At 40.7% G+C, this 24415-nt stretch overlaps 2 protein-coding genes across 7 annotated transcripts in view; one reads left to right on the top strand and one right to left on the bottom strand.

Moving 5' to 3' along the window:
- The window catches only part of crocc (ciliary rootlet coiled-coil, rootletin), a 29692-nt gene extending 8119 nt beyond the window's left edge, over positions 1–21573 (top strand). For 3 of the 5 annotated variants that reach the window (XM_077529217.1, XM_077529216.1, XM_077529218.1), the window contains 23 exons: positions 657–801; positions 868–1014; positions 1092–1322; positions 2155–2348; positions 2424–2551; positions 2733–2902; positions 2996–3175; positions 4181–4315; positions 4381–4524; positions 4817–5055; positions 5130–5289; positions 5540–5707; positions 5910–6333; positions 7201–7364; positions 7790–7910; positions 7989–8152; positions 9761–9976; positions 10094–10318; positions 10391–10540; positions 11903–12103; positions 12794–12925; positions 14399–14572; positions 15956–21573. In XM_077529217.1, the coding sequence (XP_077385343.1) occupies positions 657–801; positions 868–1014; positions 1092–1322; positions 2155–2348; positions 2424–2551; positions 2733–2902; positions 2996–3175; positions 4181–4315; positions 4381–4524; positions 4817–5055; positions 5130–5289; positions 5540–5707; positions 5910–6333; positions 7201–7364; positions 7790–7910; positions 7989–8152; positions 9761–9976; positions 10094–10318; positions 10391–10540; positions 11903–12103; positions 12794–12925; positions 14399–14572; positions 15956–16042 (4099 nt within the window). In that variant the 3' untranslated portion in view covers positions 16043–21573. Of the gene's footprint in view, positions 1–656; positions 802–867; positions 1015–1091; positions 1323–2154; positions 2349–2423; positions 2552–2732; positions 2903–2995; positions 3176–4180; positions 4316–4380; positions 4525–4816; positions 5056–5129; positions 5290–5539; positions 5708–5909; positions 6334–7200; positions 7365–7789; positions 7911–7988; positions 8153–9760; positions 9977–10093; positions 10319–10390; positions 10541–11902; positions 12104–12793; positions 12926–14243; positions 14313–14398; positions 14573–15955 lie in introns of those variants that run through there. The other 2 variants (XR_013284574.1, XR_013284575.1) reach the window with 2 other exon arrangements.
- mfap2 (microfibril associated protein 2) lies at positions 17077–23891 on the bottom strand. 2 transcript variants are annotated; one of them, XM_077529220.1, is made up of 9 exons: positions 23812–23891; positions 22456–22515; positions 21217–21264; positions 21095–21121; positions 20789–20878; positions 20671–20712; positions 20507–20594; positions 18874–18947; positions 17077–18800 (listed from the first exon to the last, which is right to left on the bottom strand). In XM_077529220.1, the coding sequence occupies exons 1-9, from the start codon at positions 23852–23854 to the stop codon at positions 18694–18696; spliced, it is 579 nt and encodes a 192-aa protein (XP_077385346.1). In that variant the 5' UTR covers positions 23855–23891; the 3' UTR covers positions 17077–18693. The 2 variants fall into 2 exon arrangements, with proteins under 2 accessions (XP_077385346.1, XP_077385345.1); XM_077529219.1 differs by having other exon boundaries at positions 20789–21121.
- Between the last annotated feature and the right edge of the window lie 524 nt (positions 23892–24415).

The raw sequence follows: 24415 nt of genomic DNA, 5'->3' as shown, positions 1-24415 counted from the left end.
GACTGGAAGTCATTCAGGAGATTTTGATTTGATCCTGTTTGTCTCTCATGACTGTGCCAGCTTACTGAGCTGTCTAATAGATAATGAGAATTTATGAGTGGGTAGATGGTGAATAATTGACTGATCAAGTAAGAATTATGTCAGGTGACTATGCAAGTTTGGTTGAGATTATAACGTATACATACATTTTTTTTCACAATTTAAAGAGGAAGTCACCTTTTTTTTTGTGTGTGACAATAATATGTTCTATGCAGCCCCACTAGTCTGAATATGGTATTCTGGTTAATATTGCGTTAGTGGAATATGAGTTAAGGAGCGAAATCCAGCCATTTTATCCATCTCAGGGGGCGGCCATTTTGCCACTTGCTGTCGGCTGAAGATGACATCACAGTTGCTCAGGTCTCAGGTAACAACCAATCACTTGCGTAGCTTCAGAAAACAGGTGAGCTGTGATTGGATGTTGCCTGAGCAACATTGATGTCATCTTCGGTTGACAGCCCACAAGTGGCAAAATGGCAGCCCCCTTAGATGGATAAAAACAGCTGGATTTTGCTGCATAACTCATATTCCACAAATGTAACATTAATCAGAATGACATGTTTAGACTAGTGAGGTCACATACAACATATTATTGACAAGAAATAAATTTGTTTTAGGCAGAAGCAGTGGGACCAGAACGAAAGCCGAGCGTCTGCCCAGCGTGGCGAGCTTTCCGCAGTGAGGGAGACTCACCAGCAGGCGGAGGTCGCGAGGCAGTTGCTTGAGAAGGAGCGAGCCCAACTTTCTGAAGCACTCGCTCGGGTACGTTCTCCAAACGAGTGGACTAATTTGTGTTATTTAGCAACCCTAATTGTTTCTCTCTTTCAGGCTGAGAGCAGCAATTCAGAACTCTCTCTACTGATCAATAAGCTCCAGTCTGAGGATGCAGCGCTCAGGGATTCATTGGCCAAAATGGGCAACATGAATGAGGCGTTATCTCAAGATAAAACGGACCTTAACACCTACATTCTGCAGGTAGATCACAATTTATTTGCATAGATTATATTATTTCATTACCTCTCCGGAGTATTGATGATGAACTCTGTGAGTAGCTGGAGGACGAGAAGGCCCTGTTGCAGACTCTGAAACGTGAGGCCGAGCAGGAGAAGCTAACCATCAGAGATGAGCTGGTCCGGTTGGAGCAGGACCGAATGGAGCTGGACTCCGCCCGTATCACTCTGCGCCAGTCCCTGCAGGATACGGAGCTGACCCGTGTAGGGATGGAGGCTGAGCTTCAGGGTCTTAGAGCTGAGAGACTTAAGCTGCAGGAGAAAGTCACACAGGTACAGGCGCTGTCTGTCATATTGATAAGACTGTTAATTCATCAAGATGACATCATCTGTTCTTCTCTCCTTGTTAGTGTTAATTTTATCAGACATTTTAAAATTTTGTCTCAGTTTTAGTCAATCAAGTCAACTTTTAGTTGACTATAAATCTAACATTTTAGTCTTTATTATAGCCCAAGAAAACATAATTCTAGTTGTCTTATTTTAGTCATTAAAAACTGTCAATGTTTTCGTCTAGTTGTTATCAGGACAATCATTTTAACCCTGTATATTTTTTTTGTCAGCAGATAATGTTGAACATTCATCTAAGACTATTTCACATCAAATTTTCTCGAATCTGTTTGATTAAAAACATCATGACACACAATTACAGTATGTCAACAAGTGGCTACTATGGCTCCATGCTACAAGCTAGTAAATTAGCCAGCATTAGTTAGTGGTTGGATTAACATTATTGTTGGAATGTTATAGGCATTGGATTAATATTACAGGATAACTGTAGTTTTCTTTTTCTTTTCTTTTTTCATCTTTCACCGTGAATCCATCTCCTGTCTGTCCCTTGTTTTTGTGCATGTTGTGCTTGCTAGCTGATTTGAAAGGCAGTACCGTGTCACCGTATTAGCAGAGACAGAATTTTACAAAATCATATCATTTTTGTGTCGTCTTTGTTCATGAACTAAAATGGATTTCAGTTAAGTTTTTTTTACGATTTAGTCCCAGTTATTGTTTATTAAAGAGGGCTTTATTCTAGTCTAGTCTAGTTTTCGTCTGTTGACGAAAATATTTTGGTTTAGTTGTTGTTCACAAAATTAACACTATTCCTTGCCAGCTCTGTAATGAGGTGACCTCCTTGGGGTCTGAATTAAGCCTCGCCAGAGGAGAGGGTCAGCGGAACGAGGTGGCCTTAGAGGAGGCCGGGCGCAGTCGGGCCGAACTGGCCAGAGACAAAGCAGCTCTTCTAGTCCAGCTGACAGCATCCGAGAGAGAAAACAGCGCTCTGTCGGAAGAGCTGTCCACTTACAGGCGCGTGTTTATAGTCAGGAAATCATTTTTCACTCTATCACGTACGTTGTGTAACATACACATTAATCCATGCAGGTCGGACCGTGAGTCTCTCGAGACCACCTTGTTTGAGGTGCAGCATCAGCTTGCTCAGGTGGAGTCTCGCAGGGAGCAGCTCGAAGCAGATAACCAAAACCTTCGAGTGCGCACTGACACGGCAACAGGTGAACGATGAGGAGGGAAGAGCCAAATGGCGGCTTCTAAATTGCATATTCGCTTTGACAGATTGCACGTACTGTTGTTGAGCATTCATATCGGAATTCCCAACAATCTATGAAGATTACTATTTTCACATTTACTATTTATACATGCCTTTTTCCCTTTTTTTTTTAACATGATTTCCAGCTGAGCTACGGCGCGCTCGTTCTGAGTCAGAGAGCGCATTGGTCCAAGCTGAAAGGGAGAAACACGTTCTGACTCAGACGTTGAATGCAGCTCATCTGGATGCCCAGCAAGCATTGCGCAAGGCAACCTGCGAACATCAGGAGGAGGTGGAGAAACTTGTCGCAGAAAAGGTGAGGTCATCAGCCGCCTGCTTCCAAATCAGTATTATTGCGTTAAGAGCTCACCATCTTCATATTCATGGCTGTGGCTGGTCCCATCCGCAGGAAGCCCTGCGGCAGAACCTCACGGTGGTTCATGACGGCGCTCTGAGGAAGCTGAGGCAAGAACTGGAGGAAGAGAGTCACAAAGCACAGAGGGAGAAGGAGTTGCTGCAGAGTGATCTGAAGACTCTGCTACATGATCGAGATCAGAGTCTGCTTCAGGCGGAAACAGAGAAACAACAGGTTAGCGTCACACTTGGTCACATACAATACTTTTGAGTGCTTTTTTCGTATTAATAAGACACCATGCACATTTTGTTGACGTTTTTGTGGGGAACATGAACGGATAAATCGATTTTTCCGTTCACTGCAATGAGGAAAGATTAGTGTTTGTAGTTATGGTCATTAAATTGTTTAAGGAGAAGTCAAAGTTAAACATTTCTTTACAACAACGTTAATTTGACCTCATTAAACATGACATTCTGATTAATATTACATTTGTGGAATATGAGTTATACGGTGGATGAGTGGTTAGCACGTCCGCCTCCTAGTACTGAGAACTCGGGTTCGAGTCCAGGCTCCGGTCTTCCTGGTTGGAATTTGCATGTTCTCCCCGTGCTTGCGTGGGTATTCTCCGGGTACTCCGGGCTCCTCCCACATTCCAAAGACATGCATCAGAATTGTCCCTAGGTGTGCTTGTGTCCGTGGATGGTTGTTCGTCTCTGTGTGCCCTGCGATTGGCTGGCAACCAGTTCATGGTGTACCCCGCCTACTGTCCATAGCCAGCTGTGATAAGCTTCAGCACCCCCGCGACCCTTGTGAGGAGCAAACGGTCCCGAAAATGGATGGATGGATGGAGTTATACGGCAAAATCCAGCCATTTTTAATCCATGTCAGAGGGCGGCCATTTTGCCCACTTGCTGTTGAGTGAAGATGACATCACAGTTGCTCAGTGCTCAGGCAGTGACCAACCACAGCTCACTTGTTTTCTGAACCTAAGCTGTGATTGGTTGTTGCCTGAGTGGGATGTCATTTTCACTTGACAGCAAGTGGCAAAATGGCCGCTTTTTGACATTGATAAAAACAGCTGAATTTTGCTGCTTAACTTATATTTCACTAACGAAATATGAACCGGAATACCATATTTAGGCTAATGGGGCTGCGTAGAATATATTAATGTCAATATTTATTTATTTTTGGGTTGACTTCCCCTTAAGTCAAGGCAGCTCTGTATTTTCATCTTTCTAGGCTCTATCACTGAAGGAGGCTGAAAAAGCGGCGTTGTGTGACAAGGTCTCGAGTCTACAGGCCGAATTATCAGCCTTGGCCCTCGAGGCCGAACGCAAGGTCCGAGCAGCGGCTCTTTACAAAGAGCAAGAACAGGTGAAACAAAGAAGTGCAACCAATGTATTTTTATTTGAAATATTTACAAAAAATCTTTGTTGCAGGCCAGAGTCGGCGCTCTAACCAGTGAGCTGCAAGAGGTTCGGTCTCAGCTCGAGGACGCGTCTGCTCTTCACGGAAGGGATCTTCAAAGTCTGCGAGAGACACTTAGCGACTTTCAGTCACGTGCTGATGGTGCTGTCAAAGAGGTACTGTACATGATTGTGGACCAGTATTCTACACCCACAAGTCGATCTGAAGTGTAAATTGAAAAAAAAAAACATTATTTAACATGGTCTTCCAGTAAAATATGCAAGTTCTTAAAGAGTTAATTGAATGAGATGGCAATAAGTACTTATGTTTTGCTAGAAAGTAAGAAAAATATTTTATTTTCTAATCTGGCTAGTCCATTTCTTTAAAAGTCGGTCAGAAAATGACAGCACATACACTATTTTTGGTCATTCCGTCTGTTCCGTTTTAACTGGCGCTTTCCTTCTCCAGCTCGAAAAGTGCAGATCTTCTCTGGCCGTCAGCGAGGAAAGTCGAGACGCGCTCAGGCGAGACACGTTCGAGGCCGAGCGTCGTCTCAACCAAGCACAGGACGAGGCGGAAAACTACCGAAGGGAAGGCACGGAACTGCGGCGCAGCCTGAACGACGTCTCCAAGGAGAGAGACACGCTCAACCTGTCCAACTGCCAGCTGAGGGAAACTCTACGAGGCGCCGAGACGGAGAGAATCAGGTAAGGGCTCTCGATGGCAGAAATGGAGGTTACAGTTTAGGGTATTCTCATCAGCATGCTTGCGTGTTGGTCAGTGTGAAGCGACAGTGTGAGGAGAAGGAGCAAAGACTGGTCGTGCTGCAGGAGAATTTGTCGTCATCTCAGAAGGAGGTGACGGAGCTGCGTAGCTGTCTTAGGGAAGTTGAAAGGTCGCGATTGGAGGCGCGACGTGAGCTGCAGGAGCTGCGCAGACAGGTGAGACGGACCTTCATGATTCAGCAGTATTTGGATTAAAAAGAAAACTGTGCAAATCTTAAACAGTTGTTTAGTTTAGTTATTGTCATTTGGATTTAAAAAACTGTGCAAATCTTAAACAGTTGTTTAGTTTAGTTATTGTCATTCTCAATCGTATCAAGTTGCGCGAAGGAAGATAGTAAACCACCAACCATGTATATGACAATATTATCCCGTCAGAGGTAAGATAAACTCTGTTTGTGTGTTCTAGCTGAAGGTCCTGGATGGAGAGAAGGATCAGAAAGGCAGGGAGGTGGCAGAGCTGCAGACCCGCTTGTCCTTGGAGGAGCAGCGTGAGGAAGAGAGAGGGAAGGAGGTTTTTACCCTCAAGCACAAATTAACTGAAGCCGAAACAGTTCAAGACTCCCTAAAGAGAGAGGTGAGGATATGTAAAGGGGATCAAACATACAATGCAACCGTAAACTTGAGTTACCTGCGATGAGATCATCATTATTTCCATATATAGTACTATATTGTGTGTTGTGAAGTATTTCCAGTGTTTTAAAATAATCAAGTGCCCCGCCAGCATACTCCTTGCACTCAGAGCAAATCAGCTTCATTTGTCGCTCCGTTTTTCTCAGCTCAACCTGTTTCAGAAGCGACTAGCAGATTCCGAGTCCGGATGGCGGCTGTGCGAGAGAGAATTGAACGCTCAACTTCAGGAGGCCCGAGGCTGCGAGAAGAAACTGCAGGACGAGGCTAAGAACCTGACGCTGCGCGCGCAAGCGGCCCAGGGCTCGGCCGGCGTGTACAGCTTGCAGCTGAGCGAGGCTCAGGGTCGACTTGCCGCCACTGAGGCGGAGCTAACGCGGGCCGAGGCCTCCAGGCGGGACCTGGAGTTTCGTCTGAGCGGCCTCCAGTCGGCGCTGACCAGAACGCTGGGCATCGGCGCCGGAGGAAGAGGGGTCAGAGGGAGGAGCCCCGGGGGCAGCTCTGCGTCACCCAGCCCCATGTCACGTCATCACAGCGTCTCACCGCTACGTTCCTCTCTCTCGCCCCCTAAAGGTAGAAACAAGACTGTTTTTTTTTTTTCTTCTTCTCACTTGTATTTCATTGTGGGATTTGTTTGTTTGTATGGTATGCAACCATTCAATTTATTCCTTTATTTATTTATTTTACATTTTTCACGATAATTAATAAAAATAATAATAATCAGCGTAGCATTTCCCTACACAACATGTTTTTGCTAACTAAATTAAGCTAAGCTAATGTGAGACATGGTGAGATCACGTGACATTAAATCCTCATTCTCGAGCAGTACGGCCGGTCTTTCTTTCTTTCTTTCTTTCTTTCTTTCTTTCTTTCTTTCTTTCTTTCTTTCTTTCTTTCTTTCTTTCTTTCTCTCTAGCTAGCTAGTTAGCTAGCTAGTTAGCTAGCTAGCTAACTGAACAAATCTCATCAAATTAGGTAATACTTTGCCTGATAACATTTTGGTTAATTTAAATCCAGATTAAATGTTGTATCTAGGTAAAACTCAAACTTCTTTCGCTTTTATTTTCCTAAACCTTACTAACTTGATTTTATTCATTGAATTTGACCGTTTTTTAAATGACATTTTGTTGGTTTGTTGCCTGTGAGTGTCACTGTTACATTAAGATTCAAGTTGTTGTTGTTTGAATTTATATTGCAGCAATGTATTTTCCTGTAAGTGTAAATAATGTTCGTCTTAAGTGAACATTTTCTTTTTTTTAATTTAATTTTATTTTTTTATTTTAGAGCTCAGAACTGTTCATTCGGTAGTCTTACCGATTCAACGTCTTATCATCGTTGCTCTTTTTTTCCCCTTTTTTTTTGTGTGAAGTGAACATTTTCAGCATCAGATGACCCCCGCATCATTGTCATCTATTCAGATGTCGTATTGAATTCTTACAGGATTTCACACAAGCACCCCTGACAACACTCTTGGCTCCAGAGCTGCTTCTCCTGAGAGGGGGGCCACACCTCTCCCACTCCCCCAGCCAGAGCTGGACCCTGACACTCTACGAAGCGGTCTGAAGGACTTCCTACTGGAACTCCGTGAAGCACACAGAGAGCGGGTAAAAGGAAAAATTAATCTTGTTTCCCTTTACCTGCTATTGGTGGAAGACAGAGAAGGAGCCCTGACATGAGAAGCGAAAGTAATTGACGCCCTTTGTAAAAAATAAAAAATAAAAAAAATAACTGTTTATGGATGCCACAAGATGGCAACAGGTTTTCAACTCACTTCAGCATAATTGTTTGTCTTCAAGATGCCGCCAAAGAAATATTTTAATTGCTTTGGCTTGAGCACAAAAACAGCAAATAGTGACCTCAATAACTGAGGGTATGTTAAGAAATAAAGAAAGAAAATGTAAGAAGGTAAGAAAATGCTGCAATTATATAAATTCACAAATGGCGAATTGCGACTATTTGAGAGTCCACTGTGATAGCAACAAGATTATGCCAGTACTCACATTGTTGAAAAACACTTGTTATTTTGAAGGATGACGCCGTGTGTCAGTTGGCGGCCATTCAGCGGGAAGTGGATGAGCTTCGGGGCGATCGAGATTTGGCTCACGGTCGTCTCGCTCAGATGCAAAAGAACTTACAAGACTACCAAGAAGGTGTGCGTCTGCTTATCACGTTGACTGCTTTTCCATCTCACAATTACATAAATAAATGTTGCCTCGACGTGTGCGTAGGCAAGCGAGGCCTGGATGAGCGTCTGACGCACGCTCAGCTTCAGCTCCAGCAGCAGGAGGAGGCGGTGAGGAGAAGCGACAGAGAGAGGAGGACGCTCACCGACAGGGTGAAGGAGCTTGAGCGTGTGCTGCAGGCCTGTGAGGCGGAGAAGAAACACACACAGGTACACACGCGGACACTCCTGCACTACGTTTGTGGAAACTGATGAACGCCACATGACACTTACAGCAATATCTGAGGAAGATAATACAATAACAGCAGATGGGCTTTCACCGCTTGTGCCGTCTCCTGCTATGCTCTCCTTATGTCTGTTTGTGATGCCAGAAAACAGCAAAAATAGACAAAATATTATGTATGAATGCTTTTATTTTCCTGAGGAATGCTAACTTAACCTATTAAAACCAGCAAGGTCCACTTAATTTAGAAAACATTTGTACCCATATGAAATAATGGAAATGGAAATAATGTTCCCAAGTCAATCTGTCCCCATCATAAAAACGGTATTTACTGTACAGGCATTCTTTTACGATTAACATTCTTCATACTAGGGCTGGGCAATTAATCAAAAAATTATTTAGATTTTTGCTTTTAATAATCAAATGAAAACTATTAAAGTGCCGAATGGCGCAGTCTGTGTATGCAAGTTCCTGCATTGTAAAAGCACCCTGAATGCCACTTTGTTGCGTGTAGCAAGCTAGCTAGCATGTAATGTATATCGCCCTCTTTGAACGTGCTTTTAGTTTGTTTATTGATACCTCAGTTGGAGTTTACTGAAAACCTACAAACACGACAAAAATATTTACCAGTACTCATTTTGTATGTTTAAACAGAATATACATTGTTTTGAAAAGCTCTTTGATAGCACTCAATGGAAAACCTCTTTGGTTAGCTAGCAACAATTAGCATTGCATGTTACGAGGGCTTCTAATTATGAATATTTACAAAAAAAACTCATTATAATAGTAGCACATACAACAATACTATGAGGCATATCTTCTGTAAAAAAACAAAAACAAAAAAAACGTGATTTTAATAAAGTTAATTTGTGACTTTTTTTTACTTTTTTTATCATAATGTACTGCACCACACTGTCCCTAAAAGCATATTTTTTGTTTTTTGTTTAATTGGTTATTTTAATGTGTTATTATTTTAGTGGTCACTAATTTATTACTTGGTTATACTTCTAATTTACTGTATGCAGTATTTAAAGTTGAGTTTTGGTTTTTAAAATCACTGGACAATCATTTTCATTAATCATGATTTCAATATCAATCAAAGTAATTGTGATTATTTTCTCCATTACTGCCCAGCCTACTTTACAGTCATAAAAGTGTAAAAAGAAATTAACCACTGAAAAACATTTCTTGTGACGACTTGGTGTATTGAATGTCTTTAACTTCCGGTATAGCACCAGGTCCATAAATATTAGGACATTGACACAATTCTCATCTTTTCGGCTCTAAACAGCTAGCACACAAACACTAGTAAGTCGAGTGACTTGTATCTCAAGGCACCATTCTAGTCAAGAACTTTTTCTTTTCGGTTATTACATGTTGTAATTGTATGATTAAATGTTTGATTGTCACAATGTCCGAAAGGAAAAATGAACAAATAAACTAAACTAAACTAAACTTAAGGTTCCACAGTACGAGCATGTATGCAGAAACATGAAAAGCTGACGGTTCCATGTCTCCAAATGTTTTTTTTTAACAACCTAACTGCAAATAAATGCCTTATTCTGTGTACATCTTTTTTCCCGCCACCTCTACAGGAGCAACTGGATAAGCAGCGAGCTGCAGAGGTGCGTCTGGAGGCTGAGAGGAGGCGCCTGCGAGAGGCGCTGGAGGCGTCCGAAGCGCGGGCCACCCGGGTCGAAGTGGGAAGGCGGAGTCTGGAGGGGGAGCTGCAGAGACTCAGACTGAGCCTTGGAGACCGGGAAGCCGAGAGCCAGGCCTCCCATGATCGCCATGGCGCTCTGCTCAAACAGGTGCAGTCACTTTGTTAGTTATATAAATAACATTATTATGTTTTCAGTCTAGTTTACATCAATCAACAAACATGATAAAGCACTGACCCAAGCTGTATCGTTATTTTGTGCGTACAGGTAGCAGACGGGGAAGGCCGAGTGACCCTGCTTCAGACGGAAGTGGAGCGACTGAGTCAAGCTCTGCTCAAAGCCGAGGAAAACGAAGCCCTGCTGCGAGAGAAGAACGCCTCCCTCAACCAGAGTCTGCAGGAGTTGGCGTCCGCTCACGGCAGCGCTCAGACCCGCCTGACTGCCCTGCAGAAGGCCTTGAGTATGACAGAGCAGGAGAAACAACACCTCCAGGTGGGTGCAGTGCAGAAGAAAAGGATCCGGATGTGCTCTTATGATCATTTAATGGGACGTCGTGTTCTTCAGGAGCGAATCGATGAATCCCGGTCGTCGTTAAGCGAAGCCAGGCGGAACATGGCCACCCTCAACGAGCGCATGCACAGCCTGCAGAGCGAGCTGCACCAGAGCCAGCTCCAACGAGAGGAACTGGAGGTCGAGTTCACCAAGAGCCAGGAGGTGGGCCTCATGTTCACTAACTACATCAATAATAATTTTGTCTATTAGGGGCGTCAGAATTATGTGCGTTAATTTAAAGTTCTTTTAGCGCCACAAATTTTTTTTAAAATGTGATTAATGACCGCCCCTTACTTGGAAAGCCTGTACTGGGGGAATTCCAGTCGTGATGCAGCAGACACGACCACGTCAAAATTTTGCCATAATAAATTTAATAATAATGCATATATTTGTGGAGACTGGGGTCAAGTCGTATTTTACAATTGTAAAAATGTTTTAAAAAAAGTTACCGGTACTTCATGTTAAAGATTAGATAACTCTTAACTCATAACCCTCCCAGCCATTTTCACAGATGCAAACCCCTTCACTCCCGGCTGTTTTGCTGGATTTTGACTGATTTTGCAAGGCCCACAGAACATTGTGTTCTATTGCTATAAAAACATGGAACCTAGCAAAAGAAAGATTAAAGTCTCTTCTTTCATCAGGAAAAAAAGTATATTTCCATTTGTTTCCGTTTTTCAACAATTAGCATTATAATATAGCTAAGTTTCATCATTATTTACAAATATATTTAGAATTGTGAGTAATTGAGCTCTTTTCAACATGGTCCTCGTTGATCTCCTTTACTCTGCTGCCACCTGCTGGCCGTTTGTGTAATAACTACCATTTATTTCAACCATTCTTTGCAGTTGAGAGGCTGAATCAAAGCCTTCTGTATGCCCTAGCGTGAAAACATTAAAAAAACCAAAAACGTATAAATACGCTTTTGGGACCTTAAAACATTTAAAATAGAATGTTATATGTTTTTGGGAGCAAATGAGTTAATATGGAAAGTAAAATGCACTGAGTGGTCACTATCATCTTACAAATGCAATTATGCCATCTAGTGGCAGAAAAATAACCCTAACACAAATCAATATCACACTCGGTTTTTAATAGTAAAAAAACATTTTAGTGTACATTTAAAACAGATATAAAATTTGCGATTACTGCATTTGTGAGTTAACTATTGAAGTCATGCGATTAATTACTATTAAAATGTTTAATTGCCTGACACCCTGAATATCTATATATCGAATTGGATAATTTCCTAATGACCTTTCACAGCACAGCAGTTGGAATCACTACATTGATTTGCCATTTGAATGGCAAATCACAAACACATTCAAGTCTATGATAATCTAAATCGCTAAATTGAGGCTGCACACACCTCAGACCACTTGGAGGATTTTTGCCATATTTAACAGCATTTCAAGAGCTTCACTCTACTGTAAAAAACACTTGTGACCCCCATATTTTATTTACAGCGTGTTATCCTCTCAGATGTTATCTACCAGTCTTGTGTTATCTTTCACGGTGCGGCAGGCTTTGCGCCAGCGTTCGTCCAGCCTTGCCGAGGCCCAGCGCGGCGCACAGGCGGCTCATTTGGAGAGGGCCACGGTGGAGGAGCGTCTGCGCGCTCTGCAAAGGGCCGTGGCCATGCTGGAAACGGAGAAGAAGGATGCCGAGAGGCAAGCTGTGAGGCTGGAGAAGGATAAAAATGCACTGAGGAATACGCTTGATAAGGTAAGACAAGTCCTTTAATCCAATACAATCCAATACTTTATAGAGTACTTTAAGAATAACACAGCATGACATAAGTGATTAAAACAAAAACACAGCAAGAAATGTGCTTTTAATTGATAAAATACCAGGAATATAAGACCAAACACCAATTTAAAAATGTATTTGGGATTCATAGACCCTTTGTTACATTCATAACTTCTGTTTTAAGATAGGGACCTGTTACAGGGCAGACATTTTCTAAGGACACCTTTATAATGCTAACACGAATTAAAAATATAACATATAAAATATTAGCTCTTAATCAGAAAAAAAAAAAGAATCTGATATCAGTACAAAACTGAAATTAGAGCTTTTAACTGACTGATGTGCACATTTTAAAATTCTATGACGCTGATGGTTTGTCGGGTGACCCCAGCGCCAAAATAGGCCAGACAACGAAGGGATGATTTCCATCCATCCATCCATCCATCCATCCATCCATCCATCCATCCATCCATCCATCCATCCATCCATCCATCCATCCATCCATTTTCTTGACCGCTTATTCCTCACAAGGGTCGCGGGGAGTGCTGGAGCCTATCACAGCTGGCTTTGGACAGCACACCCTGAACTGGTTGCCAGCCAATCGCAGACTCTAGGGTTATATAAACTTCATTTAATATTAGAAATGAAATTGCATCCCCTTTTCAGGTCGAGCGTCAGAAGCTGAAGAGCGAAGAGGGCGGCATGCGTCTTTCGGCCGAGAGAAAACGCTTGGATCGCTCCCTGAACATGGCGGAGCAGGAGCTGCAGGAAGCTCAGCAGCAGATTCTCATGCTGCAGGTAACACATCGGTCACATTCGGCATACGTGTTGGAACACCTTCTCCTAAGCAAAAAAAAAAAAACCAAGATAGTTACATTTTTGCAGAGTGAAAGAACTGTATGAGTAAACCACACTTTTTGGGTGTGAGAAGCCAGCAACCATTTGTCAGTCAACTTTGCCCAGGCTAATAAACTTCAAAAGTGTCTGCATGTGACAAATGTTGCGAACACATTTGTGGTAACAGTATGCACCAAATGACATTGACCATCTGTTTTCTTTTTTTTTCTTTTTTTAGACAGTTCTATAACTATGAAATTATCTGATGGAACCACTTTATTAGGTACTATCTGTGTGTGATTTAAAAATATAAATAAAAAATAAACATGACTGTTACTATTTGCAGGTGTACCTAATATTGTGGCCAATGGGTATCAAAGTTATTAATATATGGACTTAAATGATTTTCGCATTCATAAAAATCCTCTGTGGTCAACTATAACTATGATGTGGCCCATGACAAAAATGAGTTTGACACCCCTTATTTACATGAATAATCTTTTAGTAAGAATATTTGTCACATTAATTTAAAAAAAAAAATCCCTAAAATTGGTTGATTAAAATGTATTGATCTATTTATTTTGTCTTATTAAATTAATGTAAGTAAAAGATGTACTGTAAGTAAATGTTCAATTAAAAAGTTATTTTATTAAATAATCTTTTCATTATAAATAAACCGTAAACGGGAATGAGTTCATTTTTAAGAGAATAAAGTATTTTACATGCACTTTATTTATTTATTTAGTTTTACTTTACCTTTCAATTTTGTTTTTGACTTCATCTACAAATGATCTGGCCTATCTGTTCTTAAAGGGATACTTCACTTATTTAGCCCGTTATAGCAATAAAAAGTTAATATTTTGTCTATGATTAATTTGACCTTTTCATTATTTTTCATGTACAATGTACATTTAAAAACACATTTTGCAATTTGCTATCGACTGAAAATAACCTATTTTCTAGATTTGGTCATGTGACATTCACAAGCTGAGCTGTGATTGGTTACCTGAGCCCTTGTGATGTCATTTTCAGTCGACAGCAAGTTGCAAAATGTGTTTTTAAAGGTACTAATTGTGCATGAAAAATAATGAAATTTTCACATTTATTATAGGCAAAATATTAATGTTTGACTGCCCAAAATGGCTAAATAAGTAAAGTATCCCTTTAAGAAAAAACAAAGAAAATTAATCTGTCTGATGGATGCTGTTCATGGTTCACAATGGCTCGATTGTAACAGACTTTTTTTCTTCTTTTCACGCTTGACAATGAATCTCCCCAGAGCCATCATTAAGCATGAAGTCATCCCATCCGTCCCATTTTTCTTTTACAGCCTCCAACATGCTTAATGGTCAGCCCACGTTCCGCTTTTGACGCCAGCTTTTGTCTGCATTTTTTTTCTCTCTTTCTCAATGTGTGTGCATGTGTCATGAGTAGACGCAGATGGCCGACATGGAGCACTCGCACAGCGTGTGTGAGAGTTTGGTCAGGCAGCGCGACGAGACCCAGCAGGAGGCCGAGAGGCTGAGGGCCAGCTTCAGGGACCTGGAGAGGACTCTGGGCTCCAGGGAGCGCACGCACCGGCACCGGGTCAAAGGTCTGGAGGAGCAGGTAAGAGACGAGTTTGGGTCTGTTTCACTATAATGTCACTGACTGTGTAGTGGTTCACTTGTCTGATTTTGGTGATGGTAAAAAAAAAATGTTATGAATACTTCCACAAGTCCAGATATAGAGTTTCACACCTTCAGTATAGTTGTGCCACAACATGCCAGGGAGCACTTTGGTCTACTGGAAGCAGCGCAGCATTATTGAGAGCAAGAAGAAGAGGCAGAGAAGGTCCCCAACTTAGCTCCAGGAATAGTTATTGTTCCCACAGAGCAGGGAGGAGAATATATGCCTGTGAGTATTATTTGCTCTTGTTTTCTTGTGTTGCTACCTTGAATTATGTAGCAGTTGTTTGGTCTATGAATAGCTTAGCATCGATGCTCATTTCCGTTAGCTCAGCTTCCTGTCAAAAAAGCCATTTTAAGCCAAATAAATAACTAAAAATCTGTCCAGAGTCGCAAAACATTTGAAGATTGTGTTAGTGTTAGTCTAAAGTAACGGAGGTCCCAAAAGGCAATTAGAGCTGCACCATAACAGAAAAATATGCAGCATCCAATATGTAGAGATACTTTTTCTTTTACTTTGCGTCATCCGTTTTTGGATTTTTTTTTAATTTTTTTTTTGTAATCTTTCATACTTCACTTTTATGCCTTTCTGTCAAATTTCTGACATTTTTGTTTCATCTTAGTGTTTTGGACATTTTATGTCAATTTTTTTCTGCCTTTGTTGCTATGAATTTTCTGATGTTTTTGGCGATTTTTGTGGCCATTTTATGGTAATTTTTCTACTTTTCCTCTTACTTTTTGGACATTTTTAGGTATTATTAAAGTCTTATTCGACTACCTTTTGTCTCTTTTTCTGACAAATTAAAAATGTTGACTTTTACATTTTTTAAATATATAATTATTATTATTTTTTTATGTAATATTAAATTATTTACCAGTAATTATTTTATCTAAGAAATAAATTTGTAAAATAAATGTAAATAATTTTTACTAATTTTGCTTTAGAGATTCACAGCGAGCCAAGAAATACTTTATGAAGTGTTTTTTTTCTTTTTTAAAGTATTATTATTATTATTATTTTAAAGAAGTTTACATACATAAAATGCATACAGTCACTCCATATTGCAACTTCTCACCTAACCCGTCTATTAATAACTGTTCACTGTATTGATTTCAATTTTTTGTATTGAACAGCTGACATCCCATTGGGCAACAGGCATTAGCATACTAATCATTTACTTAATTAAATCAATGTACATTATAATGTCATTCTGTTCCTACGACAGTAAAAACAAAATTTCTCCCGGATAATGTACCGTACAGTAAAATATATTACCACTTGGAGAATGTGAATCATTCAAATTGAATCATGTCTTTCGTGCAGGTGTCTACGTTGAAGGAGCAGCTCCAACAGGAGATGAAACGACGACAGCCTTCGCTTCCGTCCTCATTTCTTTCGACAGCCAGTTGAGAGAAGAAGCAACAGCCGCGTCAACGTCAGGGAAAATGTCATCACCGGTGACCGAAGGGAAGAAAATGTGCACTCACCTGCCACAATATTAGGTACATCTGCACAACTGAATTATCTGTATAAACATTTTTTTGTATTTCATCATACTGAGATGTTGCTTATATTTTTGTTACTTTATTCCGCAATACTGAGGAACACTATATTAGACAAAACTCTCAGTGTTGTTCTGCATAGCCACAAAAATACAGTATTTGGTTAAATGAATACTAATAATTATTTTTGAAAAGGCAGCATTTATTTTGGCTATTCAGGTGTACCTAATAATGTGGCCACTAACTGTATTATTGCCTGTGTCATTCGAATGAAGTATAAGCTATTCTTGCACAAAGGTTACATTTACCTAATTAAATACTATTTTAGTACTAACAAGAAAAAAAAAAAGTGCTTTAGTCTGACTGTAAATTAATATTTTTTTTTTTATATGTAATTAATTCAACGATATTGGCTGAATGTAAATGCTGCAAGGGTTTCCCCAAACATTTACAGATCGAGCCCGGATATGATTCCTCCCTCGTAGACAAATTTATAAAAATACTGTACATCCTTTGTTGCCATAAATGTACTTTAACTTTAACTTTTGCTAACAAAAATGAGACATTTTGGGTTCCAGCGTTAAGTTTTGGGAACTCTGTGTTGTAACATCGAATAAATACTTGTGAAACCCTAATAAATGAGCCATTCAAATGTTGAAAAGTTGTAAAAAAACAAAAAGAAAAAAAACATCTTTATTATCTTTTAATCATGATAGTTTTACAAAGCAGCAGTAGCGCTTTGGGAGAAGCCTTCTCAAAAGCAATTTGTTGCACGCTTGCTGCTCAAAAAGCTGAGGTCATCTTCTTGGCTGATGTCAGTGACTGCTTTGACTGAATTTTTTTTGAAGTACAGTATAAGAAAACAACATACAAAGCATGCGATTAATACGGTACAGTATGCAAAACAAACTGAGAGGTCTCCGCAGCTAGTCGCATCTCTAATACAGCACCAGTGTGATGAGTTTATAGCACCAGTGATTTGAACAATCATCAAGCTTCTTTGGAGTATACTGATCCATAAACACGGGCTCATACATGTGGGGGAGGGGAGGGGGAGTAAGAAATATGTAGAAGAGGTGACAGTATTAGCAGTGATTCCCAACCACTGGCTCATCCGGTGAGCCACAGGAAATATTAAATTAATTGATCCGTAAAGTACCATTTATTTAGTACAACTAATGTACAGCATCTTTGACAGCCAGACAACTGAATGCTCTTCGACTAGATGGCAGAAGGTGCAGTTAACTTACGCATCCACCTGTTGCCATTTATACAAAAGCATATCAGCCTTGGAGCCTTGGAGCCCAAAAGTAAATTTGTAACGACGTCATCATTGTTTCACTTACCAGTGAACCTTCTGCTATTTGCACGCAAAGAAAAGTAGTACCTTGATTTATGAGTGTTCCAAGATTCAAGCCACTTTGTAGGGTTTTTTTTGGTCTTGATATACTGTACAAGCTAAAATTGTTATGAATGCATTTCCAGCCCCCACCACTAGATGGCGGCGGTAAAATCCACAACACCAAGACACCGTCAAATTCCACAGGACAAAGAAGGACATTTGTTGGGTACATTTCGCGTTTTGTGCTCACGTTTTCCATTTTTGCACTGCAGCTGTATTTTCATACTGTAAAGTGTAATTTTTCTTATGGAAAAAAAAAAACATGTTAAAAAGCTAATTTTAGTGTTTATTCAGGAGTTTGAAACACAATACAGTAAAGCTCACTCCACTCCGTGTTTCCAGGTTCACAGTACCGCTATTTTGTGGATTATTTTCATCTAGTTTTAGCTTGATTATGTTCTTTATTTTATGATGTAATTACAATTTTGGGCACTAGGAGGTGGCACGATAGTCTGTATAATTTTAAAATTGAAAGAAGAAGAGAAAGCACAAAATGACAGCCTCGTTTTTGCTGTGAAAAGATTAGAATGCGATTAGTCTCAATCTCTCCCATCCTGCGTTTTACGCCTACAAATAGAAGCTGCTGTAGGTTAATTTCACAATGCACATCTTTTGGCATGATTATTGAAGTACATTGTGAGTGTTAAATTTGGCATTTTAATAATCAGACATTAGATTATGGGATTTCTTTCATTGTAAATGGCTTGATACACTGTTTGTACAATATTTTTGTTTTATTAAGTGTCATAAATGCTATGAAAACGTGCCTAGGGAATATTAAAATGGGATACTGAGTTACAAACGTGGCCACGGAGCAACTCCTATGTCAAGGCACCACTGTAATTTCTTGTAGATGTCACAAGATGGTGCCAAAGGGTTACTTTTGTGTAAATGAAGCTCCTTAACTCACACCAATGTAATTCTTTGTCACCAAGATGCCACTACATTCACTAGAACAGTAAATAGGTTTCCTAAAAAAAAATAATTGATTTAAGGATGTCCACTGTATCTATTTTTGTTTGGTCGTGTGCCATGAGGTTATAATGTAAAATATGTGCCTTGGCTTAATAAAGGTTGGGAAACACTGCATTATAAGACACGTCAGTGAGGACAGAGAAGAATTGTAGATGGGTGTAGTGCCCCGAGGGGGTCTTCCATCAGCAGCCACCACCGCAGCTCTTCCCGCAACTTGCGCCCACGGACCCGCAGTGGCCGCTCACCGCCGCCACACCGCAGCGCGAGAACTGGTCCCGGCACAGGTCCGCTACAGACAGGCGAGTTCCCAGTCAGAACACAAAGGTCGGGTCAAAAAAAAAAAAGTAATGTAGAGAACTGACCTCTGAGAAGTTCTTCATGTGCGCACACGGTCCTCACGCACACCTCCCTGTTGATGACGTACACACGCCTCTGACTGCAAAACAACAGAAAAGTGATGTAGAACTTCCAACATCAGGAAATTTACTATTCTCTTTATTATGAAAGTTCTTATTATATGAATCAATAATTTCTGTAATCTTTTATTCTTAATTTTGGGGCGAAAAGATGTTTCAAATATTTTAGATCCCGCTACAGATAAGTCATATTTCCCCATTGAAATGTATAGCAATGCCATTGATCCGTTCCAACCTCCCCCAACAAAAAGTTGTTTCTTAACAAGCAAAATAGCACCCTATAAAACTGCACTTTATAAAAACATAGACATAAATAACACAATTAAATAGAGGGTGAAAGCTCAAACAATTTGTGCATCATGATCATTGCAGCTCCTTCTGGTGTGCGTAATTTAGCCACCAGGGGCAGTATAATACAGGCATGAAGACTTTCACAGCTACTCTAGCGAAATAACCTGGATATAGCCAATAACCTTTATTCCATTTTTACATATACTGTATCTGCATACTGTTCTTTGCTCCTCTGGTTTTGAACTCTGCACCTCTTTCCCACACACATCTCTTGCTTTTTTCATGCCCCATTAAGCCCACCAACTATTACGGCTGGCGTAAACAAACTTCTTTGAAAAGCTGGGAAAATGGGCTTTGTGGTTTTCAATAAAAACAACAACACCGTGTTTCAAAGAAATACCAAAAGACTTCATCACATCAGATGCTCCAAGTCTGCCCTCTTTAACTCATTCACTCGCAGCCATTTTCAATGAAGCAATCCTTCGCTCCCGGCTGTTTTACTGGATTTCAACTGATTTTGCAAGGCCCACAGAATATTGTGTTCTATTGCTATAAAAACATGGACCCTAAAAAAAAAATAAAAGTTATAGTCTCTTCTTTCAACAGGAAAAAAAAAAGTATATTTCTATCTGTTACCATTTTGCAGCAATTAGCATTAGATTATATCTAAGTTTCATTATTATTCACAAATCTGTTCAAAACAGTGGGGAAAACAGCTTCTTGGCAACATGGCCCTGGCTGATCTCTTATACTCTGCTGCCACATGCTGGCCATGCTTTTTTGTTCTAATAACTACCATTGCTCGAAGCTACCTCTTCATGTTAGAAGGTGCAGCAAAAGCCTTCTGTATGCTCTTGCGTAAAAACAAAACATAAAAACAGTATAAATACGTTTTTGGGAGTGCAGGACAAAATATTAAAAAACTTATTTGCACGTTTTGGTGGTTTGAATGAGTTAACGTGGGCCAAAATGGATATGACTATGTCAATCAAAATTGTGCCTTGAGATACAAGTGACCTGGTTTGTAGGTTTCCCACTTGTACCGTACAAAACAGTCTGGAAAAAAGAAAAGAAAGAAAAGTGTCTAACTACTCTTTAATTAAATAAGTCTGAGCGTGTGCATCTGTGAGTATTTAATTTCCACCCAAATAGAAATCCTTGAGGCCATATTGGCTGACTGAGTTCAGATGGACTTTCTGGCTAATAAATAGAAAATAGATAATGACACGTTTTGGGGATGCTCGGCCAAATAGCTCATCGTGTATAAGTGTTTCCAGGTGCGACCTACCTGTAAAAGCAGAGACTGTTCAGGCACTGCTTGCATGGTTTGTGCACGGAATAGAGTCTGGTGCAGGGATACTGCTCCTCTCTGCAGTCTGGATGTTGCAACATGCGCGATGTTTACAAAGAAAAATCTCTCCGCCAGAAAGTCAACAGCTTTGACTGTCTTACCGAGAAGTCCGGGCTCTGTGGGCTCCGTCTCCAAATCAGTCTCTGATATCCATATGAAAAGAAAAGACAAGTCAAGACTCATTCTCCAGATGGAAATTTAAAGCTTTAACAGACATACCTGGTTTTTCAGGACGGATCACAGGATCCACTCGAACCTGCTGCTGGAAATTTCCAGGAGCAGAATCGTGATTCTCAGAATCTGGACTCTCTGGACAGAAGGAAACAACTTGCTTTTTTGGCACACGAATTAGCTTTTGAACTGTACACGCACAATCTCGTGACAATGTGAAACTCATTTTAGAGGGGTCAACGACATTTTGGAAACGAAGGGCTACTATAATCGGGGTAAAGGGATGGTCTCCAAGTGCCCACTTCACGATGCACGTATAAACATAATATATGGATGAATTAAAATATGCTTTACCTGGAAAATAATCGGGCCCATAGTCCTCTAGAAAAGAAAACAGTACATAGATCAAATCCATTATGTACATTGTTGCTATTCCATGCCAAAGTAGAATAATATTGATTATTTTATGAACTCACCAAGAAAAGGAAATGGTTCCTGATACTGACCCTGGGCAAGCAGCACAACTGTTGATGATTCACAGAGAGAAAGAAGTGACAATATGATATGATAAGCAGTCGCAATATGTGAGTCAACTTATGATTATTCAAATTAGGGTCAAATCTTAACTGCAATAACCAATTCTAAGCGTTAAAAATAACATTATAATCCCCATCAAAGTTTTCTGCTTATTTGGTCTCAATCAGAGGGCATATAATTTTAATATTTCTGAATCACTTGCTCACGTTAGCGGTTCATGTACTATATACAGATTACAGATGCACCTCAAAATGAGAATATCATACAAAAGATCATTTATTATAAATTATATTATATATTATCCATCCATCCATCCATTTTCTTGACCGCTTATTCCTCACAAGGGTCGCGGGGGCTGCTGGCGCCTATCTCAGCTGGCTCTGGGCAGTAGGCGGGGGACACCCTGGACTGGTTGCCAACCAATCGCAGGGCACACAGAGACGAACAACCATCCACACTCACACGCACACCTAGGGACAATTCGGAGCACCCAATTAACCTACCATGCATGTCTTTGGAATGTGGGAGGAGACCGGAGTACCCGGAGAAGACCCACGCAGGCACGGGGAGAACATGCAAACTCCACCCAGGAAGGTCCGAGCCTGGACTCGAACCGGAGACCTCAGAACTGGGAAGCGGACGTGCTAACCACTCGACTACCGTGCCGCCCATTATATATTATATTATTATCAATTATTATAAAGGGATACTTTACCTATTTAGTCATTTTTGGCAGTCAAACTTGAATATTTTGCCTATAATTTGATATTTTTATTATTTGTCCATGTACAATTAGTACCTTTTAAAAACACATTTTCCAACTTGCTGTCGACTGAAAATTACATCACAAGGGCTCAGGTAACCAATCACGGCTCAGCTTGTGAATGTCACATGACCAAACCTAGAAAACAGACCCCTGCCAAACTGTGATGTCATTTTCAGTCGACAGCAAGTGGCAAAATGGCCGCCTCCTGAGATGGATCGAAACAAGTGGATTTTGCTGCTTAGCTCAGCACGTTTAGACCAGTGTGGTGCTGTGTAGAAAATATTGTAAAGAAGTGTCGATTAAAATGATCTTTTACAGTGCTTGTTTTGTAGCTCATTTAAATTCACCAATGTTGCAAGTGTCATTTGACACTTCCTTGGGAGTCACTTTATTAGGGACGGGGTGCTGTTACCTGGCATACATATCAACAGGAGGGCTCTCATGGTCGCTCTGAGAGGTAGTCCAACTCTCACTGCGGAGAAAATCAGCAGATGAAAAATGGATAGACTGAGCAGTGCTAAGTTTTGTTTTGTTTTGTCTACATGTCCTTGTAACCTCTCATCCCCCCTACACAGCCCCCTTCACCCCCTCTACTGGCCCCAGCAAAAGAAAATTAAGGGGGGGTTATGACAGCAAGAATGTGGAAAGTCTCTCCTTCCTAAGAACAATCGCTCTGTTTTCCCACTTTTCCCCTCTGCAGCAGACAGTCTGGGGCTGCATTCCAGGAAAAGAAACGTCGGACCCCGGCACCCACTCTCTCAACCCCCTCCCTTTATCCGTCGTCTACATCCCTCATTTCCCTTCTGTCGCCCCCCTCCCCTCATTTTCTCCCAAATGGTCTCCTGGTTGAGGACCTAAAAATGGAGACTTCAGTGTATACGTGAATGACTTCATTGAAATCAATCTAACGTTGTCTCCTCCTCCTAACACTAATGATGTTGTTTTTGTACTTTGAGGGAAAAAAATTCAACGCTCCTCCTACAGCTTCCCGACTATACTGTACGTCATCCACACATGTTGGCCTTTTTTTTTTTTTTTTCACCCTTTTGGGTGCTTGTTGAACATTGGTAGATTAACTGTAAATGACTCCAAGGGGACTATAGATAAAAAAAAATACATGACGTTTTTTTTCTTTCTTTTTTTCCCTTCCGTTGTATTGTAATTGTGGACCCCACAAGTTAAATAAATGTCATGTTTTGGTCGCATCAGTATAGTAAAACACACAACAACCACGGACAAATTCCAATGGTGCATCACCATGGCATCAAAGACCATATGTTTTCACAGCACACATCTGGGAGCTATTAACCCCCCCACCCCTTCCCCACCAGAGACCCCCACAATACACACCCCCCACATACACTTATGAACTAGATTCTCAGGACAGAAACCACAAGCACTCCTCAATTAAAATGAAACTTTTCTATTTTCCAGCTAAATGAATTAAAACCTGCATCTCCCCCTTGCCCTCATTCCCCTCCCTTTGCCCTCATTGACCCCCTTGTCTGGTAGTCCCCCCCTGGCAATTTCCCTGCCATTGCTGCAGGGGCTTAACTGTAGTCCCTCCTCCCTGCACCCCCAATGAAAACACATGTCCCCGACACCTCCAAGCAAAGCACCCCAAGAATGAAGAGTGTAAAGTTTGATGTGCATTAAATACAATTAGCTACTTAATTTCCTAGCTTCAGTTCATGACGAACTACAAATGCATGCAGATGAGAAGAGAAGACAATGAAAAGCAGGCAAAAAAAAAAAAGTGCCCACTTACCAAGACTTTGGATCAATGTGCTGCGACTGTCCTCCACCTTCATGCGCCCTGTGAGTGCTGGAGGACTTTGCAGCGCCACATTGCACCACCCCACATGTCAAGTCTCCTCCCCGTCCGGCCTCCTGAGCATACATGCATGCAGATCCCGCATCTGGATGGATTCCCCGAACACTTCTTTATTGAAAAATAGAATGATTTTTGTTTTTTAGGGGGGTCCAAATTCAAGACATAGGCGTAGGATTTATTGGGGAACAAAACGAACAGAGAAGAGTAGCCTTTCATCATGTCCTTGAATTCACAAAGCGTGTTCTTGGATTGCCCATCTACATGGTCTTTAGTTTTGCTAGCTAGCTAGGTAGCTGTGCTAGACTAAAATTGCAAATCATGCAGTTCACTCAACTCTATATTTATCGAGCACTTTAAAACAAACCACTGCTGTTTTCTGAAAATGGAATCCAGGGGAAGCAAATGCAATGAAAAAAAAAGAAGCAGAGGCCCCAGAATTGAACCCTGTGGAACACCATACATTCCGTTATACATGTGAATTCAATTCATACTGCACATATTTGTCAGACCACTTTCATTTTTTCTCAAATTAGTAAGA

This window comes from Festucalex cinctus, chromosome 8, assembly GCF_051991245.1.
Source record: "Festucalex cinctus isolate MCC-2025b chromosome 8, RoL_Fcin_1.0, whole genome shotgun sequence".
Taxonomy (NCBI): Eukaryota; Metazoa; Chordata; class Actinopteri; order Syngnathiformes; family Syngnathidae; genus Festucalex; species Festucalex cinctus.
Note: the sequence above shows the minus strand (reverse complement) of the source record. Positions and strands in the feature narration are given on the sequence as shown.

What these genes read in the sequence shown, in the direction of transcription:
- mfap2 (XM_077529219.1), bottom strand. Translation starts at nt 23,854, where the DNA reads ATGAAGGTGGAGGACAGTCGCAGCACATTGATCCAAAGTCTTG. An exon ending in GATCCGTCCTGAAAAACCAG is followed by an intron (nt 20,713 to 20,788) that starts GTATGTCTGTTA and finishes TATGGATATCAG; the next exon opens with AGACTGATTTGGAGACGGAG. An exon ending in AACAGTCTCTGCTTTTACAG is followed by an intron (nt 18,948 to 20,506) that starts GTAGGTCGCACC and finishes GTTGTTTTGCAG; the next exon opens with TCAGAGGCGTGTGTACGTCA.